The sequence below is a fragment of the Morone saxatilis genome, unplaced genomic scaffold, assembly GCF_004916995.1.
Source record: "Morone saxatilis isolate NCDOM2014 unplaced genomic scaffold, NCSU_SB_2.0 Contig17, whole genome shotgun sequence".
NCBI classification, from domain to species: domain Eukaryota; kingdom Metazoa; phylum Chordata; class Actinopteri; family Moronidae; genus Morone; species Morone saxatilis.
The window spans coordinates 3,547,475-3,566,006 of record NW_023339729.1 but is presented as its reverse complement, the minus strand read 5'-3'; the positions used below and the strand labels follow the sequence as shown (position 1 = coordinate 3,566,006).

General features: G+C 41.6%; 1 protein-coding gene across 1 annotated transcript; it reads right to left on the bottom strand.

The window, feature by feature from the left end:
• Window positions 1-6: 6 nt before the first annotated feature.
• Window positions 7-15,640, bottom strand: krt222 (keratin 222). The gene is made up of 10 exons (XM_035659807.1): window positions 15,413-15,640; window positions 14,968-15,168; window positions 11,735-11,817; window positions 10,660-10,813; window positions 8,987-9,274; window positions 6,562-6,687; window positions 5,257-5,477; window positions 3,332-3,552; window positions 3,152-3,254; window positions 7-1,356 (listed from the first exon to the last, which is right to left on the bottom strand). The coding sequence occupies exons 2-10, from the start codon at window positions 15,160-15,162 to the stop codon at window positions 1,143-1,145; spliced, it is 1,605 nt and encodes a 534-aa protein (XP_035515700.1). The 5' UTR covers window positions 15,163-15,168; window positions 15,413-15,640; the 3' UTR covers window positions 7-1,142.
• Between the last annotated feature and the right edge of the window lie 2,892 nt (window positions 15,641-18,532).

Genomic DNA, 18,532 nt, shown 5'->3' with positions numbered 1-18,532 from the left:
AGTGATATTACGGCTGTTTCTGGTTAAACAAAAGGTTTATCTCTGTAGGGATCCTTTCCATAATGTTGTCAGACATAACAGAACACAAATCTGAGCCTGTCAGTGGCAAAAACAAGAACTTGTGGATGTACTTTGACAGGTGCATTTACGTTAGCTTACATTGCAGTCGCTGGAGCCCTTTTCCCAAATATTTTCTCAGTGAATTAAGAGTTTGTTTTGACCAAACCAGAGTCGGTGATTGGTGGAAAGTCTGTGGAAAGTCTAACAAACATAGTTTTAAGTTTATTTTATATCTGTCACACTGCTTTGGTCTGAAATGCTGGTGCTCTATTTCATATATATAACCTTTAAATGTTGAATGAATAATATTTTTCCAAATTGCACAATACAAGTGGAATTCGCAATTACCAAAAATATATGATTCCTGTTTACTGAATATTCAGAATATATTCAGTATAGTCAATCTTTATATGGCACATATACTTTTTGCTTTTTTTATATACATTTAACTTTACTGTAGTTCTGCTTTCTGTTGCGATGCTCAGAGTTGAATAGTAACAAATTAAGTGCTAACTATTAGGCCCCCCCCGGCCCTAATAATTTATGTACAGTCCCTTAAAGAAAAAATATGAAACCACAGCTTCATTTACCTCCATCTACCTGTGCACTCAGCCTCCTGTACCAAGTGTTAATCAGAATGAAATGCTGTAGTTAAGCAGTCATATGGTCAATATAATCTCCTTTGTCCAGTGACCTCATACTGCACTAATGACAGCTTTGAGAGACACGTTTTCTTCATCTAGAATGATGATGAAGATGGTAACATATTAAATTTTCATCCTCTGTAATGAAGGTCTGATGTATTTGATGTGGTTTTCCAGCACTATAAAAATGTCCCCGATAGCACAAAAGCCTGATGGGTAATTCTTATCTTGCCAGAGTCAGGTTTGTTGACCGAAATCTCAGTTTCAGTCATCAGTTGTGATGCAAAGTATAATTATTGTTGTAATTTGAAATTCATATTTAGCATGATGGTAGTGGATGACAATATCCCAGATGTTATTTCTGTAACTTCAACATCACCAGTGTGTTACCACCAACAGCTACACACCAGTGCTGACTCTAGCGAACCAGTGACAGAGTCACTGTGTGATAGTCGGGATGCTGCGAGATCTCTTCATGATGAGGCGCACCTCCACGTCGGGGAGGCTGTCCTGTTTAGTCTGGGCACACCCCTCATCTGCTGCTGCCATGTGCAGGTCGAAACGCAGCGACACAGACTTCTTCCGCAGCTTGGGATTCCCTCTGAAGAAGGAGCCTTCCCACTGCTTTATCACCTTGTCAATCTTCTCAGTCCTGGGAGGAATGAGGTTAGAAGTAGTGGCAACAAGAGATGATGATGACACATGATAAATGTCATACAACAGTATGTGTTATCAGATTATTTGGTAGGTGCATGGACACTAAGAAAAATATTATGAATAGGTGTTTTATGTTTTAATTGTCTCAAACATGGTTTCTTTCGTTCAGGAGTGTGGTGTGCAGCACTCTTTTGTCTTTCCTTTGTCAGAAATCTATTTATTCCTTTATAGTATTATTGCCATGTAATCCCATGTGGGATGGACCATTTCAATGGTACTGTATAGCAAAAAAAGAGAAAAAAATGTCATTCATTCATTTATGCATGATACACCTGGTTGCATGGTAACAGCAGGGGGCAGCAAAGGAGAGCATTTTAATTGCCTGGGATGTGACCTGGTATAAGAGCTATATAACAGAATGAACAGTTTGTAATAACATGCAACCAGTCTGGCACTAAATAGACTCAGTGAAGATCAGGAGCTGGGATCTTTGCCGTATCAACTAACTAAATTTGAAATAGAGACCCTGTCTCTGCAGAGGAGACAAGCACTGTATATGCAAGTGTGTAACCTAACAGACTAATAGATGATCATGGCAAGTTTATATGGTAAGCTTGTTAGCAAACAGTTGCCTGTTTACGTATCCAGAAAACACATTAGTATTTGTTTGGAGCCATGATTCTGGCTGAATGTAAGTCCAATAACATCGTTTAGCTCTGTTGTTCATCTCCACCTAAAGGAAATATCTGTTTATTAGAATAGCTGCCTGCAGCGACGGGAAACAAGGTTGATGAGAGGAGTGAGTGTGAACAAAAACAATCAAATCTAAATTTAAGAATTAAAAATATAAATTTTGTTGTGTAATGAAATGCACTGCATTTATATATATTACCCAAAGTGCTTTACAATTTTTGAGACTGACTGTTACTTAAGTAGTAGACCAAATGAATTAGTTTGAAAGCATCAAGAACCGTTTAACTTGTTTTAAACAAGATAATGCTTCTTGTCAGTGAAATTATGCCGGAAGCATTCAAGGAACATTTAGGTAAAATAAATTCAGTGGGCTGGCTAATGAATGAATGAATCAAGTGAGTTACTTATACTGTGTGATCACAGCTACGAGATACAGTAGAGTGAGTGGGCTTGAGTGTAGCTCTCTGTGGACATCAACCATGCATGTATGTGTGTGTGTGTGTGTGTGTGTGTGTGTGTGTGTGTTGCTTTTTGCGGCTGGTAACACCTGAAGCATGAACAAAGCATTCAACCCATGTCTGGTCCAACAATAACAGGTGCCACGCCCTGAAGGCTCCAAACCAGGCAGAGATCTCCACATCAAACACAAGCCATTAAAGGAGGAAAATTCCCATGCAGTGTTGTGATGAATTACTCATGGGAACCTGTGCAGACAACTCAAAGTTTTATGCCCTGTAACTTGTTTGACGTGTAAAGGTAATTCTTTTGAGAGTTTGTACATCTTGTCTGGGGGAACAGACGTCGCCGGGGTGGGGAGAACATGGATGATTGCCTCATTACAAACTAATGAGTCAATGAAAACCAATGAAAAAGAAAGAAAACCTCACTGAGTCAAAGCCTGAGAGGTGTGAAGGCTTCGGGAGATGAAGCGAGTAAGAAACTATGTTGTGTCATAATCAAAAAGGCGTTTATCCAGGTAATGTAGAACAGTGTGCTCTACAGTGGTGCTGTTAATGCTTGTTACTATAAAATGCCTACATTTCAGAGCCAAAGGTGCTGACTACAGGGCAATGGGGGGCAAAAAGATTGATACTTACTCGATGGTGCCGTGACCCTCTGCACTCTCTCGCACCACATTGCCCTGAAGAATCTCCTGAGTCTTCACAGTGGAGATCGGCAAGTCTTTATCTTGCTCTGGCTCTGTGAAAAAACAAAATAATGGCAAATCATAACAAGACAATGACTGTAGCAAGAGTGTGTGTGTGTGTGTGTCTTACCTGTGAGTATCACAAGGCTTTGCTGTCTATGCAGTATGCTTTTCTTTAGCCCGTTGTCTGCTGGCAGGAGAGAAGGTATTTCAGGCAGGGGCTCAGACTTGGGTTCATCCGGAGTAACAGCAGGGTCACTGAAGCCGTTCTCTAGCCCGTTCTCCTTCGGCTCCTCCACGAACGACCTCCAGGGCCGCAGACTCTTTGGCTGCCCGTTACGACCCATGTACCTGCGGGCAGGAGGGCAGGAGGGCAGCATACAGAGTGATGACAACCACAGACTTTTTTTTACTGGGGTGGCACAAGTGGGGCACTGACTTATGCAAGGAAGTATGTTTCTTATTCCCAATGTATGCAATTCCAACCCCAGTATGCAGAACGCAGTAACATATTCATACCACATGCAGAAAACTGCATGTTTTTTTTGCCCCAAACTGCAGGATTAGCATAAAGTGGGCATGTCTGCAAAGGGGAGACTTGAAGAACCCATTTTCATTCCGATATCTTGAGGTCAGAGGTCAAGGGATCCCTTTGAAGATGACCATGTCAGTTTTTCCACCAACAAAATTTTGCCTATTTAGCCCCCCAGTGTGGAGTGGAAGAAGTAAGGATAATGTGATGGCACCTGGGGTGGCCAATCATAAAGGAAGGCCCCCCCCGACAAATACACACAGACTCTCTTTGCACAGCTTGGATGGTTAAAATAATATAAAAGTATTGTGCACTGACCTTTCAGTATTATCTTTTGAGCCTTTTATTTGGTTGACCTGCAGACATACCCAACTCAGACCTTTGGGGTATTATGTGTGCAGATGCATCAGTAAGAAAGAGCCGCTTTTGCTGGATGAGGATGGCCTTAGGTCTTTTTGTCACACAGTCCTTTGAGCCTCCGCTTGCTAGCCACTCAGTCACCACCCTTCTCAAATATGAACAAACAATTCAGATTTATGCTGCCACGTCCTGTCTCTCCCAGCATCAATGACATCAGTCAAAGTCCTATTCTGAATGAAAAGCATCTGCCAAAGATATGAGAGAACCAATGGCAGCACTCCAATCTGTCTGTGATCTCTACGAGGGTCATAAAAACAAATAGCTGTACCTTCCTCAACCTATAACATGACAATCACGTGGTTGATGCAGCAAATGTGTTAAAATGCAAAGGAGCTCAGTGTGAGATCCAGAACACCTGTGAAGATAATTAAAAGGCATGCCAATAGGATGAAATATTCCCTAGTAAAACAACGTCAACAGGCAGGTAATGAGTAAAGACAGCAGACTGTCTGGATTCTATCATATTGTCTACTTAAAGCTGGATGTTTAGCCAATGAAACAGTGGAAGAAAGTTAGTCACCTTTACTATATTTATCCTTTGTGCTTTGCCTACATATACAATTATTGGAATTTCCAATACCTGTTGTAACATGTCACTTTTTGCCGTACTCTACAGCCCAAGTATGTCTCAACCTGCAATTATTGTGGATTTTAAGTTTCTATGCAGACTGATTCTACATGATCCATGACAAAATGGTAGGCTTTGACTAGACTGAAAGCACCAACACATGAAATTATCAGTTTGACAGGTGTATAAAAGAAACGATTAATAAATCTGTTTGTTTACTTTGTCCTAATGCAAAGGAAGTTTCTGTGTTAGTCATGTCATTGAACGAGTGTGTGTGTGTGTGTAAAGTCTGCTTTTTAGATCCCAAATTTGCAAAAATCCTCTATATTTCTGTACAATTGTATTTTTCTTCAGTTTTTTCCTCAGGGTTGCTTTTAACAGGTTCAGGAAGATTAAGTTCCTCCAATGCTCTGGGAAAACCCTTTCACCAAAATAGTAAAAATACCTTCCTGGTTGACACTGAAACCACAAAATTCAAAGATTCCTTCCTGCTTCCTCTAATGTTTCCATTCCTCTCTCTGTATCTTGCCCTCACCTGCCCTCTTCACGCTCCAGCAGACGTCGGTAAGTAGAGATCTCTCGCTCCAGCCTCATCTTGGTGTTGAGGAGCTCGCTGTGGCGTTGGCGCTGGGTGGCCAGTCCGCTCCTCACCTGCTCCAGCTCACTCTCCAGCCCAGTGATCACCTGGGAAAGGTCCTGCAGCTGGCTGGAGTACAGCTGCTGGGTGTTCTGCAGGGAGCTCTCCAGGCCTTTCTCCTGAAATGCAACAAGGCAAGAAGCTGTTAGGAGAAAGACTACCCAGTTGACTTCAACTTTTTAACAGATCAACTTTTTAAATAATTTCACATTGAATTTAAAGAACCACATAGAAACTAATATTATAACTGTGCATGGACGTAATCCCTCACTAGCTTCCCACCACCAATACTGCCAGTGGCTTGCTTGGTCTCAGCCCTAGGCCCTGCTGCCAGGACCTGAACACAGGTCTCTGTAGTGTTGATCCACAAGGACACTGCCATGGTTTTAGATGTAAAAACCCATGTTTGTGTGTGAGAAATACTCAAAAATGTATCCATGTATGTATGTCTCCCACACTTAATATGCACTTTTTTATTAATACATATAAACATCATAACATATGTCAACTGCCACCAAAATCAAAATCTAATTACCACAACAGAATTTAATAACCTTTTACAATGCATGCAAAACGTTGTTCCATTATGTAGTTCAACAACTATTGAATGGACTACATGTTGGACAACATGTTGTACAGAGTGACACTTATAGTTCCCAGTGCTCTGACCTTTCATCTAGTGCCATCATCAGGTCTAAATTTGTATTTGTAATACTATGGTTTACTGTATTCCGTGTTTAGTGATAAATGGTTTGCATGCTTATGCACTAAAATGGCAAACATTATAGTTGATTAACATTAGTATTCTGGAGCTGCTAGCATGATGGTAGACTCAATTCTAAGTCATGTTATCATATTCTAAATCACATCATATGCAGGTACTACATCATAATCTGTTTTAATAGAACACACTGGGGGTTTTCAAGTCTCTGAAAATATTTTTTGCAGCAGTAGTTGAATTAAGAAAGCAGTAGGAATTAAAGGTTGACTGGAAGGTAAAATCTAATGGAAAGGGGGCTGAAACATGTAAATATCCCATCTGTATAGCTCTACATTGTAGGTTATGTTATATCCTATGCTACTAATATATACATATTTTCTTAACTTGTCATTATCATTAGCTTATCACTTCTAAAAAGTGTGCAGTCTGCCACTCCTCATGGAACATGTGTTATCAGTTATGTGATGTGTGTGTTTCCTTACCAAGGCATGTAGGGTCTCAATCTCCACCTGCAGGGAGTGCCACTGCTTCCTGGCCTCAGCCAGCTCGGCCCGGGCCTCTCTCAGCACAGCGCTGCCGAGGCTCACCTGTGCCCATGCTGCCTCCTCCTGGATGAGTTGACAGGGATCGGTCATTAACAGAGAGAACCACCACCAATGCCACCATCTTATCCAAAGACACAGACCCAACCACGCACACATTTATACTTGTGTTAGCTTGTAGTAGTTGGCATGATGTGGATTGTTGAAATTAAGAACAGACAGAACCGGCCAGATGAGAAGCAACCACCTTACACACTGACACACACCAGTTGTTTCCCATTGGCACTCAGTCAGACAGTGAGAGGAGAAGCAGCCACAGGTGATGATGTTGGTAGTGTGTGTTTCAGTATAAGTAAACAGAAAGTGGAGCAGGGCACCCAGGCCTGTACAAGCTGTGTTGACACACTGTACAGCTGTTAGGCTCTTCACACCCTCCCTCCTCAACCCCCTTCAAATGCAGTGAAGCGGTGAAGCTGTCTCAGCACAGTTATGACAATATTTTGACAGTAAAAACAAAAGAAGAAGACTCAAGTTATGCAGGTTATTCTCTGTTTAATTTATTACTTCAGCGATTCTGGTTGTCTGTTTCAATGCAGAAAGTCTGTTTTAATGAACAGGAAAATTATGCAATAAGCTAATTTAGGCAGAGAAATCCTACATCAGCTCTTAACACTGCCCAACAAGATTCCTTATCTTACATGAAGTCTAAAGAATTACTATTCTATCTGTCACCTTAAGCAGCAATGAAAGAGGTTCTGACTTTCTGAAACTTACCGACTAAAAGTAGCAATATCTCAGGGCAGAAATAAATACAAATATATTTGTAAAAGTACATAAGTATTTTAAAATGTAAAAATATACTTAAGTATCAAAAGTTTAAATATTATGCAGAATGGCTTCTGTCACAGTGTTATATTATTATATATTATATTATGATATATTATATTATTACTGAATTAATATGTACTGTTTTGATGCACATGCACAAAGCAGCACACAGTTTTGCCACAGGTTTAACACCAGAAACATGTTAAGAAACACAGCCATGTGCCAACAAAGGCAAGGAAGAGTGCAATTGCGATATGATTCATGATTAGTGTGTGAATTATCATTTTTGTATCACTAATATAATTTTTTACTGAAACAACAATTAAAATCATGATATGTGAAACCAACAAATAGATTTTTCTTAAATCTGGCCACAATAACAAAAAGATTTGTAGGCCAGGGCATCTCTTCAGAACTACAGTACTTCATTATAATGCTGTTTTGCCAAAGACTTTACTTTTATCAAAAGACTGCAGCTTCTGCGAGTTGCATATTTGGCCATATTACAATTTTGATAATATTTTGAGTAATTTTGCAGACCCTATGTTTGCCCAGAGGGTAGCTTTAATCTTAAAAGGCTCACTCAAAATGATGATAGATGTCATGTAGTTTTGGTGCCTGTATCAGAGTTGTGTCTCCTCATTGTGGTTTGCAGCTCATAATGTAAACAATGAAACTGGGAAGCACATGTGTCCCTGTATATCATAACATACAATCCATCTTACTGTATGCCAATATACCCAGTATAGCACCTTTTTTTCATCATCATGGAGGCTTTTGACTGCAGCATTGTGTAACCCTCACTTTAGTGGGACAGACAGAGAAGGTCTGATGTAAACAACAGCATTTCATAAAACCTGCTCCATTTCAGCACTGTGGTAGCTTGCAGCCTTTGGCGAAGGCACTTTATTGTCACTGTCAGACCAAAGTCATTGTGCTGTGCCACAGGAACACTGGGATAATAAAAGCCAGACCCAGACAGTGCTTTCTCCTATCATAACATAAAAGAGGACAGTTAAGAGAGGCTAAAATAACAGTAGAAAACCTCCTACTTTCAAATAGAAAATACTGCCATTACATAAAGGCTAAAAATCTGCAAGGTAGCTGAGAGTGCTCAGGTTGTAATTTGGCTCATAAATATTTAATGAAGAACAGAGATCATTCACTCAGTGTAGTAACTGATCGTATGCTGTAGCACCCCACTGCAATGGTGTGTAACTGTAAAAAGGTGAAGTAAGTGAGGAGACAATGATGCAAAAACATGCACAAATCAAGCAAGAGGGCAAACACAGACACACACATACACAAAACAGGAGGGAGAAGAAGCATGGTGGGTCCTAAACCTACAGCCCTTCACCACATTCAACAAACACTGCTAATAATTCAACTTCAGCCGAGGATATATATCAGTCTGCTTTGCCTATGGGCCGGCCTGGATTTGGTCTTGAGGGTGTGTCTGGCTGGCAGTGGGCCAGGACAACATGACAGAGGCGTAGAGAAAAAAAAGATAGGTGAAGATGCAGGAGTGGATGCGTACCTCACTGAGAGCTCCTCCGTGTGTTCTGGATGCTGCTGCTGCTCCAGAGTGGCTAGGCCCGACCGAGCTGGGGAGTGGATTTGACACGGCGCCCAGGCCAAGGTGTCTCCCGCCCGGGCCAGGAAGTCTGCTCTGATCGCACTGCGCTCTGATTCGGTCGAGGAGCTGGGTGAGCTCCATCCCTGTGCCATCCTCCTCCTCCCCTCCTGCTGCTGCTGCTGCTGTTGTGGCCGTCACTAAAAGAGCATCGCAGGAGCCGACTCGCTGCAGCTGTAGAGCCCGGGCTGCCTGCAAACAGCCAACCGGAGGGAGCAAAAGGGGGAGGGAGGGGGGAGAGAGACAGAGAGAGGTAGAGAGAAAGACAGAGAAAGAGAGTGAATGATGTAAAGAGTGAGAATTGCAAGAGAAAAACAAAGACACAGAGGTGGAAAGAACTGATTTGCGACTGAATAAGTGACTTAATGCAAAGGAGAAAAAAAGTGTAAGAGCAATGTGTGTGTGTGGGGGTGTGTTTGGGGGGGGTGAGATAGTCCACGCAATGCAGAGGCAAGGAAAAGAATCAGTTAGTTAGAGTACTACATATGAGCATATGTATGTGTATGTTTGCGTGTGTGTGTGTATCTGTATGCAGAGAAACATACTGGAAGTGAGGGAGGGCAGTTATTAGTCAGCAGGAATGAGAAAATGAAGAAAAGGAGGTAGGAAAGGTAGGGGAGGGGAGGGGTGGATGAGGTCAGAGTGAAGAGATGAGGAATCTAACGATTCTCTTCGTAACTCACAAATCAAATACACACACACACACACACGAAAGGGCTATGATGTCAGGGCTTGAAGTTAAAGTACAAGTGTCTAAAAACATAATAACATGACAGATAATTACATATTTATATACAGTATATTACACAGTAATAGGATCAGGATCCTGCAGCATCTCAGATGTCCTTTCCCTCATTCTCTGTGGTCATATTTAGCACCAAGCCGGCAAAATGTTGAGGTGACAAATGGATCCTCACCGATCTCATATATTTTCTGGTCATGCTGTTATCAGCAATGGTTATGTTCGTCAGTCGTCAGAAATCACACAACATCTTATTTTCAACAATAAAAAAGGTTAAAAGGTTAAAAGCAACATAATCACATCTTAAATGAGCTAATCACACCTAATTTTAGCAAGACATTACCAAACCAGCTAGCTAAGGATTTATATAGATTAGCTAGCTAGTTAGCTAGGGTTTTGTTAACATTACCTTGCCAATGTAACTAGCTAGCAAGCAACTGATTAAGTTATTTGGTGACTAAACATCATCATCTTTTTGAAACAATTAAAGGGTTAATTCATTTTTTTGGCCCCTCACTTGAGACCATTTTGCCCTCCATAACTGACAACACTGCACCCAAGGATACTCAGGCTATCATCTGAATCTTATTCGTGCTCTGCTGTCAGGCTGGCACTGTAAAGTTAAATTTAGTTTTTATTGCATGGATGAATGAAGGGGTTTAGTGTGAGACTGTGCTTACAGAAGGAAAAGCACAATCAATCAAAAAATAGAGATAAACAGGTGGATAGAAAGAGGAAGGCACAGTGAAACAGGCAAACTGATAAATTGGAAGGACACAAAGATGAGAAAGAAAAAAGAAAGAGTTGTCATGACAGGCATTTGGAGAGCATTGACCTCAAACTCCTGGTGCATCTCCTGCAGCTCTGTCATGGAGTGCCGTAGGTCCGCCTGCAGCGTCATGCTGCTCTGATCTGCATTCCTCTTTGACTGCCTGAGCAGAGCCACCTGTTGCTCCAGACGGCTGGTGTTCCTCTCCTCCGTCTCACACCTATGATGTCATGGCAACAGCAAAAGTTATTTATTGAGCCTCATACAGTGTTTAATGTTAGCCACGTCGTGCATCTGTTACTTAAAAACCTCATATAAACAGAAGGCGGCCAGAGAATATACATATATTCAAATAGAGTGCAACAGCTCAAGTTCAAATGTAAAGTTTTGACACAGTCCTCAGTGATACCCAGTTTAACTTCCTTTAAAAGGGATTCCAACAATTGCTACAGTGAGCATTGACTAAGAAGACTGTGGTTTTAGCTGATTGATCTACTTCTGGTGCATGACCATGAAGCAAGTTGTTGCTGAAATCGTAGAAAAAAAGAGCTCGTCATCATTAAGTGTGTCATAAACAGAGACACTCTCAGCTAGTCAGGAGATGGTGCTATAAATAGAACAGGTGTATTTATTTCAAGCTGCAGCGTGTCGCCACACTGTCCTTCAGGGGTTAATGGCTGACAGTGGAGAGGTGGTGGGGAGGTAGGGGGGTGGGGGCTCTGTGTCACTCTGCATCAATACATAAGCGAAAGTGCCGACGCGGCACAAAGCCTGGCCTGGATTTGTATGCAGGTTGGCTCGCAGGAGCGGGAACTGGCCTGAGTTAGATAACAGAGGACTGGAAAAGCATTGCAGCAGGATGAAAACAGGAAGTCTTTGGCAGTTATTCCACACCTATGTTTAGTATATTGTGATGCCTTATGGGCCAGTAATAATTCCTGCACATTTTCCATTAGCTTGTGTTACTATGTTACCAATTAAAATACAAGATGCATTTTTTCTCCACTGAACCGGATCACTTTGGACCTAAACTGTATGAATAAGTGAAATATGTTTACAGGGTGCAATCTCACGCCTATTATACTAATCAATAAGCCCTAGACTGTATTGATCAAGGGAGAGGAGGCAAACAACAGCTGACCTGGCCTGGATGGCAGCAGCTCTGGACTTCATGTTGTCAGACTGCAATGCCAGCTGGGCATTCTCCATCAGTAGTTTACCAACCTGACAGAAACAAAATACAATGACGTGAGATTAGATCAGGGAATGTGAAAAACAATGTGCAATTCTACAACTGGCAGAGTGACTTTTTTATATGAAAATGTAAGTTGGTAAAGTTGGCCTAGCCTGAGGCATTTGGGTGAAATAAAGCCTGTTAGGGTTGGAAATGTTGGGTCCTGTCCCCCAAGAGGCAAAGTTGAATTGATTCAGGCACAGATATATCTAGCCACTCCTGTATTGTATCTCTTCCTAGAAAGGTAGAACCAGAGGGCAGGCCCACATTGCACGGATAAAGCTGACTTTGTGCCTTTCACATTTCCAGCACAAATGATTTTCTAGTAAAGCCATTTCAAGTACTTTATAGTGTGTACTTCTTCCCTGGTGTAAACCAGCCTACACTGAATGTTCAAATTCAAATCCCTCTGCCAGATAAACCAGAGCTTCTCACAGTTATTGTCATCTTCTAAAAGGTGGGAACTGAACTTAAAAATATTTCAAATGTATTACCTCTACTGATTGTAATGATCATACTTTGATGATGTAAGTAAATCTTTTTTGCATTTAGATCTCATGTTATCACAAGCTAGCTAACACTAACATACAGTTGTTCTGCCTTACTTATTATTTTTGGTCTCCAACAACTGTGTTTGTTGACAGACAGGGGAAACCAGGGATGGCTGTATTCAGCTAAATTCATCTACTCACAAAACAGCTATGATGAAGTCTTGCACAAACCCCAACTTTTGTACTAAAATAAAGCATCCATGCATTGTGAGGACCTGAATTTATTATATTATATATAATATATAAACTAAACTATGCTGTCCCTGTGCAGTCTGGTAAATTAATCAGGTTGAAAACATCTATTTGAGTAATAGTTGTTTATAGCACAACAAATTGGCTGTGACAATCAAAATGATTTTTGAATTGTTGGGGAAACTGAAACGGCCATGCCTATGTTCAAAACAAATCAGCGTCATGTACAGTGTCTTTCTCTCCACACCTCACCTCCCCTCGGGGCTCAATCTCTGCCAAAGTACACAGTGAATACATACTTGGAATGAAACCAACATCTTACCTCAGCAGCCAACAAACTACTATGTTTATTTGTTTAGCATTAGTAATGGCTAAAATGTGTGTAAAAAGATTTACATTTCCAGTTTCATTTTATTTTTTAGTTATCTGGATGAAAGTTAATTCCAAGTAGAAAAAGGTCTCCTTGACTTTTATCACACACATAAAAATGTTAACACGCCCTTTCTTAATAGTGCAATAGTAAGACACACCCATGTTGAAGGAAAGCCAAAGATAACATGGAATATTCCATAACATTTAGACCATAAGCATTAAAATACACTAGTATCTAGTTTTAGTATCAGAGCCCCAGTGAGATGAGTGACAGTACACTGACAAGATCTTACGCTAAAAGTCTTACCAGTTGATTGCCCATCATTAACTCTATGCTGTACATAAAAGGACAATAAAGCACCTTGTAAGACGATAAATAGCAAAGTAATCCTATATGTTAAAATGAAAGCATTCTGTGGATCAGTGAACAATGAAGTCAGCAGAGTTTGCGCTGGTGCCTGCCATAGCCATGGGAACATCAGCCAAACTGGATGACGAGGTATGCGACGAGAAACAAGAGAGTGATTAAAGTGTCTGTCAGTGACACCAACTCATGCAGAAAGTGACACTAAAACCAAAGAGCAGTTGAAAACCATCAAGTCGTGTCATGTGAGATCACCGTGCCGTTAATGGTCTACTAAGCGGAATGGCCTTTAAAGTAATAAAGAGTTCCTCATTCTTGCTGTTTGTGACAGCTTGATCCAGCAGCAACGGCACACATACCTGCTTCTGCAACAAGCTCGTTTGATGTGGAGTCACTGAACTGCTATGAAACAACTTTTACTAACCTAACTGCGCCAGATGGTTTGTTACACAGAACCACCTGGGAAGTCATCATTGGAAACTGTTTGGAAAAGGGCAGGCATTTCAGAGGTGATTGGATCTACCATTGTCTGTCACTGTCTATCACAGGCGAACTTCAACCAATTAGATCAACGAACCATATAATGTAGTCAAACTATTTACTGAAGCCAGTTGGGAGAAAAGCAAAATTTAGCGTCACGCCTAGCGCCCACCCCGTAGCAGCCAGTACTCCTCAAAGGATGTGGTACCACTTATTGGGCCACAAATGCACAGATCAGGGCCATGCAGCCTGGCGGGACTGATTGTCGCGTGGTTAAACTTTTACAGAACTAACAAATACATTCTTTTAGCTGATCAGTATCCAGTTGGTTTTGAAAAGAGTTTTATGTATCAAGAAGTTTGTCTGCTGATTCTCCCAATTACAGGTCCTGTGTGTAGGATTTAGTGGCATCTAGTGGTGAAATGGCAGATTGAAACTCCCTCTCTTCACCCTCCCCTTCCAAGCATGAAGGAGAAACTATGGTGGCTGCAAATACAGTGAATTCCACTATCTACAGCCAGTGTTTGGTTTGTCCCTTCTGAGCTACCGTAGAAACATGGCGGTTCAACATGGCAGCCTCCACAGAAGGTCTGTTAATAAAAACAGCTCATTCTAAGATAATGAAAACAAACAATTCTTATTTTCAGGTGATTGTACACTAATAAAAACATTCCTATGAATATTATATTGCATTTCCTAAATGTTACACACTGTACCTTTAACAGTTTTTATAGCCCATATTTAGCAACCACAGACTCTCAGTCTTTGTATCAGGTTCAGTGTAACAAAGTTGTTACATGATGGTTTTAATAAATGCAGTCACTTGTAACACAGCCAGCACTGGGACTGTTTCAAACGGGAGTTGCACCCCTGCCATTAAAGCTCTTTATCTGCTCTTAAAGGGAACATGAGACTGTTCACATGATGCTGCACACTGTTGGCATCTACACTAGTAATCGACTGTGTCTCTGTTTTCACTGCAGTCAGTGCTGTTTGATTATACACAGCTGCTCCTGTTGTCTGCCAGCCAATATGGCCTTGAGCCGTTGTAATGGAGCATAATCATAAAGCCTGAGTGGAAATACGCCTGTAGCACACCTGCAATACTATCATATCTTTCTGCCAAACAGCTGTCCAATTACAGACATTTTTTATTTCATAGTCCAAATGATGAGTCTGACCTGTGCACGGAGCTCATTGACAGTCTGTTCTTGTTGGGACCAGTCCCGGGAGCGTGAGGTGCTCCTGACGCCCCAGTCGGCTATCTGAGCCTCCAGCTGCCGGTTGGCCTCCTGCAGCCGGTTCACCTGCTCCAGGAAGCCCTTCAGTCTGGCGTTCAGACCCCACATGGTGTGCTTGGAGTCTTGCAAGTCCATGGAGAACTGAGAGAGTGCACACCCAAATGTTATCGCACACACAATAAACCACTAATATTTCCATACAGTCAAATGACACAGCCGGTAGTGCCTATGAGGGCCAAAACCTTCAGAGAGTACGCCACAGTTACTATGCTTCTTGCAGAAGACATACACGGATATATAAAGTTAGTAAACAGTCTGCCACCCATGTGAGATCACACGCTGTCAGAGGCGTTAACTAGGTAAATGTTTACCCAGCGATACTCACCTGTGGCAATGTGACCTTCCACGAATAAGGCAAGGGAAGAGAAGTAGAGGCAGCAGTCCCTCAGTCTGTCCGCTAGTCACACCGAGCCGCTCCACCAATCCCCACAGCCTAGCCGCATTCCTCTACAGCGGGCTGGTCAACACTTTCTCCTTCCCACTGTGTCCCAGGTCATCAGCAGCAGGCCCCTGAGACAGAGCAGACCGGCTGCCATTAGCCTACCACTATCACAGTTTGTGTGTCAGTCTGCAGTCTTCAGGGTCAGCCACGACAGGGATGTTCCTCTGTCCCACCTCGCCCCCCCCAGGCAGCATGTGGGAGCTGGGGGGTAGCAGTGGGGTAAGCACTGGACACAGTGGACACAGTGCTTACATCACCAGCACTCTGGGGCCCTTTGTACTCTCTGATCCAGGATTACTGAGCCGCTTTCAAACAGGCAGCAACACAAGGTGTGGAGGGAATGTTCAGGGAGACACAGTGACAGGACCTGTGTGTGAGTGTATGTGTGTATTTGAGCGACCTTTAATAAGAGGTTACCTATGCTGTACATGTACTGTAATTAAGAAGAAATCTGTGTCCCTACTCACTGCTCTGAAGTCAAGTAATACACACTTTGTGCAGAGTCAAGTCTTGCTCAATAACAGTCTTGGCTGCTTTTAGAGAATGACTGAGAATGAGTGTCTGTCTGGGCCAAAGGTTTCATCTTCTAAATATTATATTGTGATTTGGGTACAATATTTGCAAATATGCCACAACTACAGCCCTGTGTTTCAGCAGAGACCTTTTGTGGCTTTTGTGCTGTATTTTCATATCTTCTGCAGGCAGATAGTATGGCACTGTCACAGACATCAATACTGTACTGAAAATATTTAAGATGTTATGATAACATGTGTGTTTGTTTAAGCTAGGGGTGTGGTAGATTCCATTGAACATTTACATGAACGTTTTAATAAGCTGTGATCCAAATTAAAGCAAACAAGTCGGCTCACTATCACAAAAAAAAGCAAAGAATACGTTGATGATTTCTGATACCGCTAACATGAGACTATGTGACTTGCTAACAGGCAAAATGCTAATTAAAAAAAAGAAGTAAAAAGTGGCACAGCAAAGTCTATCTTTGTGGGGGCAGGTCTAGTTTTCAATTACCGATATCTGCTAATATGCTAGCCAGCTGAGACCATGCTAATGCTTGTCAGCAAGCAAGCTAGCTAGGTCAATATATTTAAACTGTTTAATAAAGATTCGTATTTTTTCCATTGATTCCTGTCTGATAAACTGTCTGCGACCAATTCCTTTCTGCAGAGTAGTTGATTATCCAGCAGAGGAGGTAAAATAATAGTGTATGGTACAACACAGCTAATAATCATCCTCCATTTTGGACCATTTGGTTCTCTCTTACCTCAAAGGTCACTGGCAAGACTGTTGCTCATTGGTCAGCAGTGTAAATTTGAAGCTCACCAAAGCTCAACTAGTTATAAAAGATTTATGTGGATTTACTGCCACAAAATGTCAGCGTTTTAAATGCTGGTGTGGCAGAAATTTGTTGTTAAGTCAGTGAAATGTGTTTTATTACTACTCTTCTCAGTTTGTTTGTGAATACAACTAAAATGTATGAAATAAAAAAGATAGTGATTGATCCTGTTTTTCCTCTTTTCCAATGTGTTTTTTCTGTCTAATTTGTCCTCAAGGAGCCACTTTTGTATATTTGCAAGTACTGTATCTGAGGATTTGCATATCAGATGATTTTTCTGTTGGGTAAACAAACATGCTTTGCTAAGCGGCACGATGTGGGGATTATTAATATAGACAATTGAGCCTGCACTTCTATCTGCTATAACCGTTGTACAAATATTGTCTCTGTCTAGACTTTCATTCTTTCCGCAGAAAAACGGCAGAGGAGGAGCAGCCAGCTGACTCTCATGTGGTTTTGCTGACAGTTTGTCAGGGCTGTGGTTTTCATCCATCTGTATGGTCAGAAAAAGAGAGACAGAGATGGATTGATAAAGAGAGAAAGAGCGAGAGATCAAGAGAAAGTGGCAGAAAATGTATGCAAAGAGAGTAAGAGTAAATTTGAATAATGAAACACACACACACACACACAGAGTATGCTGACTAACCAAACACTGCCAGACAGGATTGTTGGGACACTTACTGTCAACATACTGCCACACCCTCTTAGCAAGTTGGCCTTCTGTTGGGCGATGCTGGCGGCGATTATGTTAGTTAAAATCCTGGAAAAACACCTGTCAGGGCGTTGCTCTCAGATGATATCTGCTGTGACTACCAACAGGGAATGCCACCTAGCCTGTTTTTAGATGTCATGTTGCTCCCACAGAGATCCAAGAAATTGCATCCATCTCACGACATCCACAGGAGTGTTAGGCTGGGGGAATCGCGTTAACTGAGGGCTACAGAGGAGAGCAGGTAGTGACTTGTTAGTCAGGAGCAGAGGTGGAGGCTTCAGAGGTGGACACTGCCCACAAGAGAATGAAAATAAAACAAGTCAGCCTCAGATTATGGGTTAAACAGTGAACACGTGTCTTAATAGCTCCCTCACTGTGTACCTGACCTCTGCGACTTTACATTCCTCTGCCCCTGTTCTCCAAGGGGGGACGCTTAGGCTCTCTTTGATCGTTTCTCATGTGATACCTCACCCTTTCTCTAGAAGGAGCCTTTTACAAAAAGTGTTTGACAGGCAACAAAAACACTTGTTATAAAAACATACAATAGCTTTCATCCAATATCTAACAATCATAATAAACTCCATGCCAGGAGGTTTTCGTCTGTACATGACATTATTATGCAAGCCACTTGATTTCTGCATGGGTATTGTGATTCAAATCCCAAACCGCAGAAGGGATTATCTTCACATAAACTTCTTAAACGACTATGCTGTAGGGGCTATGTTAAGCTAAAGCATATTTCACGTGCTTTTACTTGCTTTGTAAAGGTAACTGTAAGAGACAATAACAGTATGTCATAAGAAAACCACATCACTCAAACTGCGACCCTCAGGACTTATTTAAATGTCAAGCACCCATTATTAACGCTTCTACGGAAAATAATCATTATCACATCAACATCACTGTATGATGTCGTCACCTAATCGGAAGGTTGTTGGTT

Bases quoted from the DNA above. Each gene is read 5' to 3' on its own strand.
- krt222 (XM_035659807.1), bottom strand. From the start codon at position 15,162: ATGGACTTGCAAGACTCCAAGCACACCATGTGGGGTCTGAACGCCAGA. The intron at 11,818-14,967 runs GTCAGACTCATC...TGTTTCTGTCAG, and splicing joins TCAATGAGCTCCGTGCACAG to GTTGGTAAACTACTGATGGA. The intron at 10,814-11,734 runs GTCAGCTGTTGT...ATGACATCATAG, and splicing joins GCTGCTGCCATCCAGGCCAG to GTGTGAGACGGAGGAGAGGA.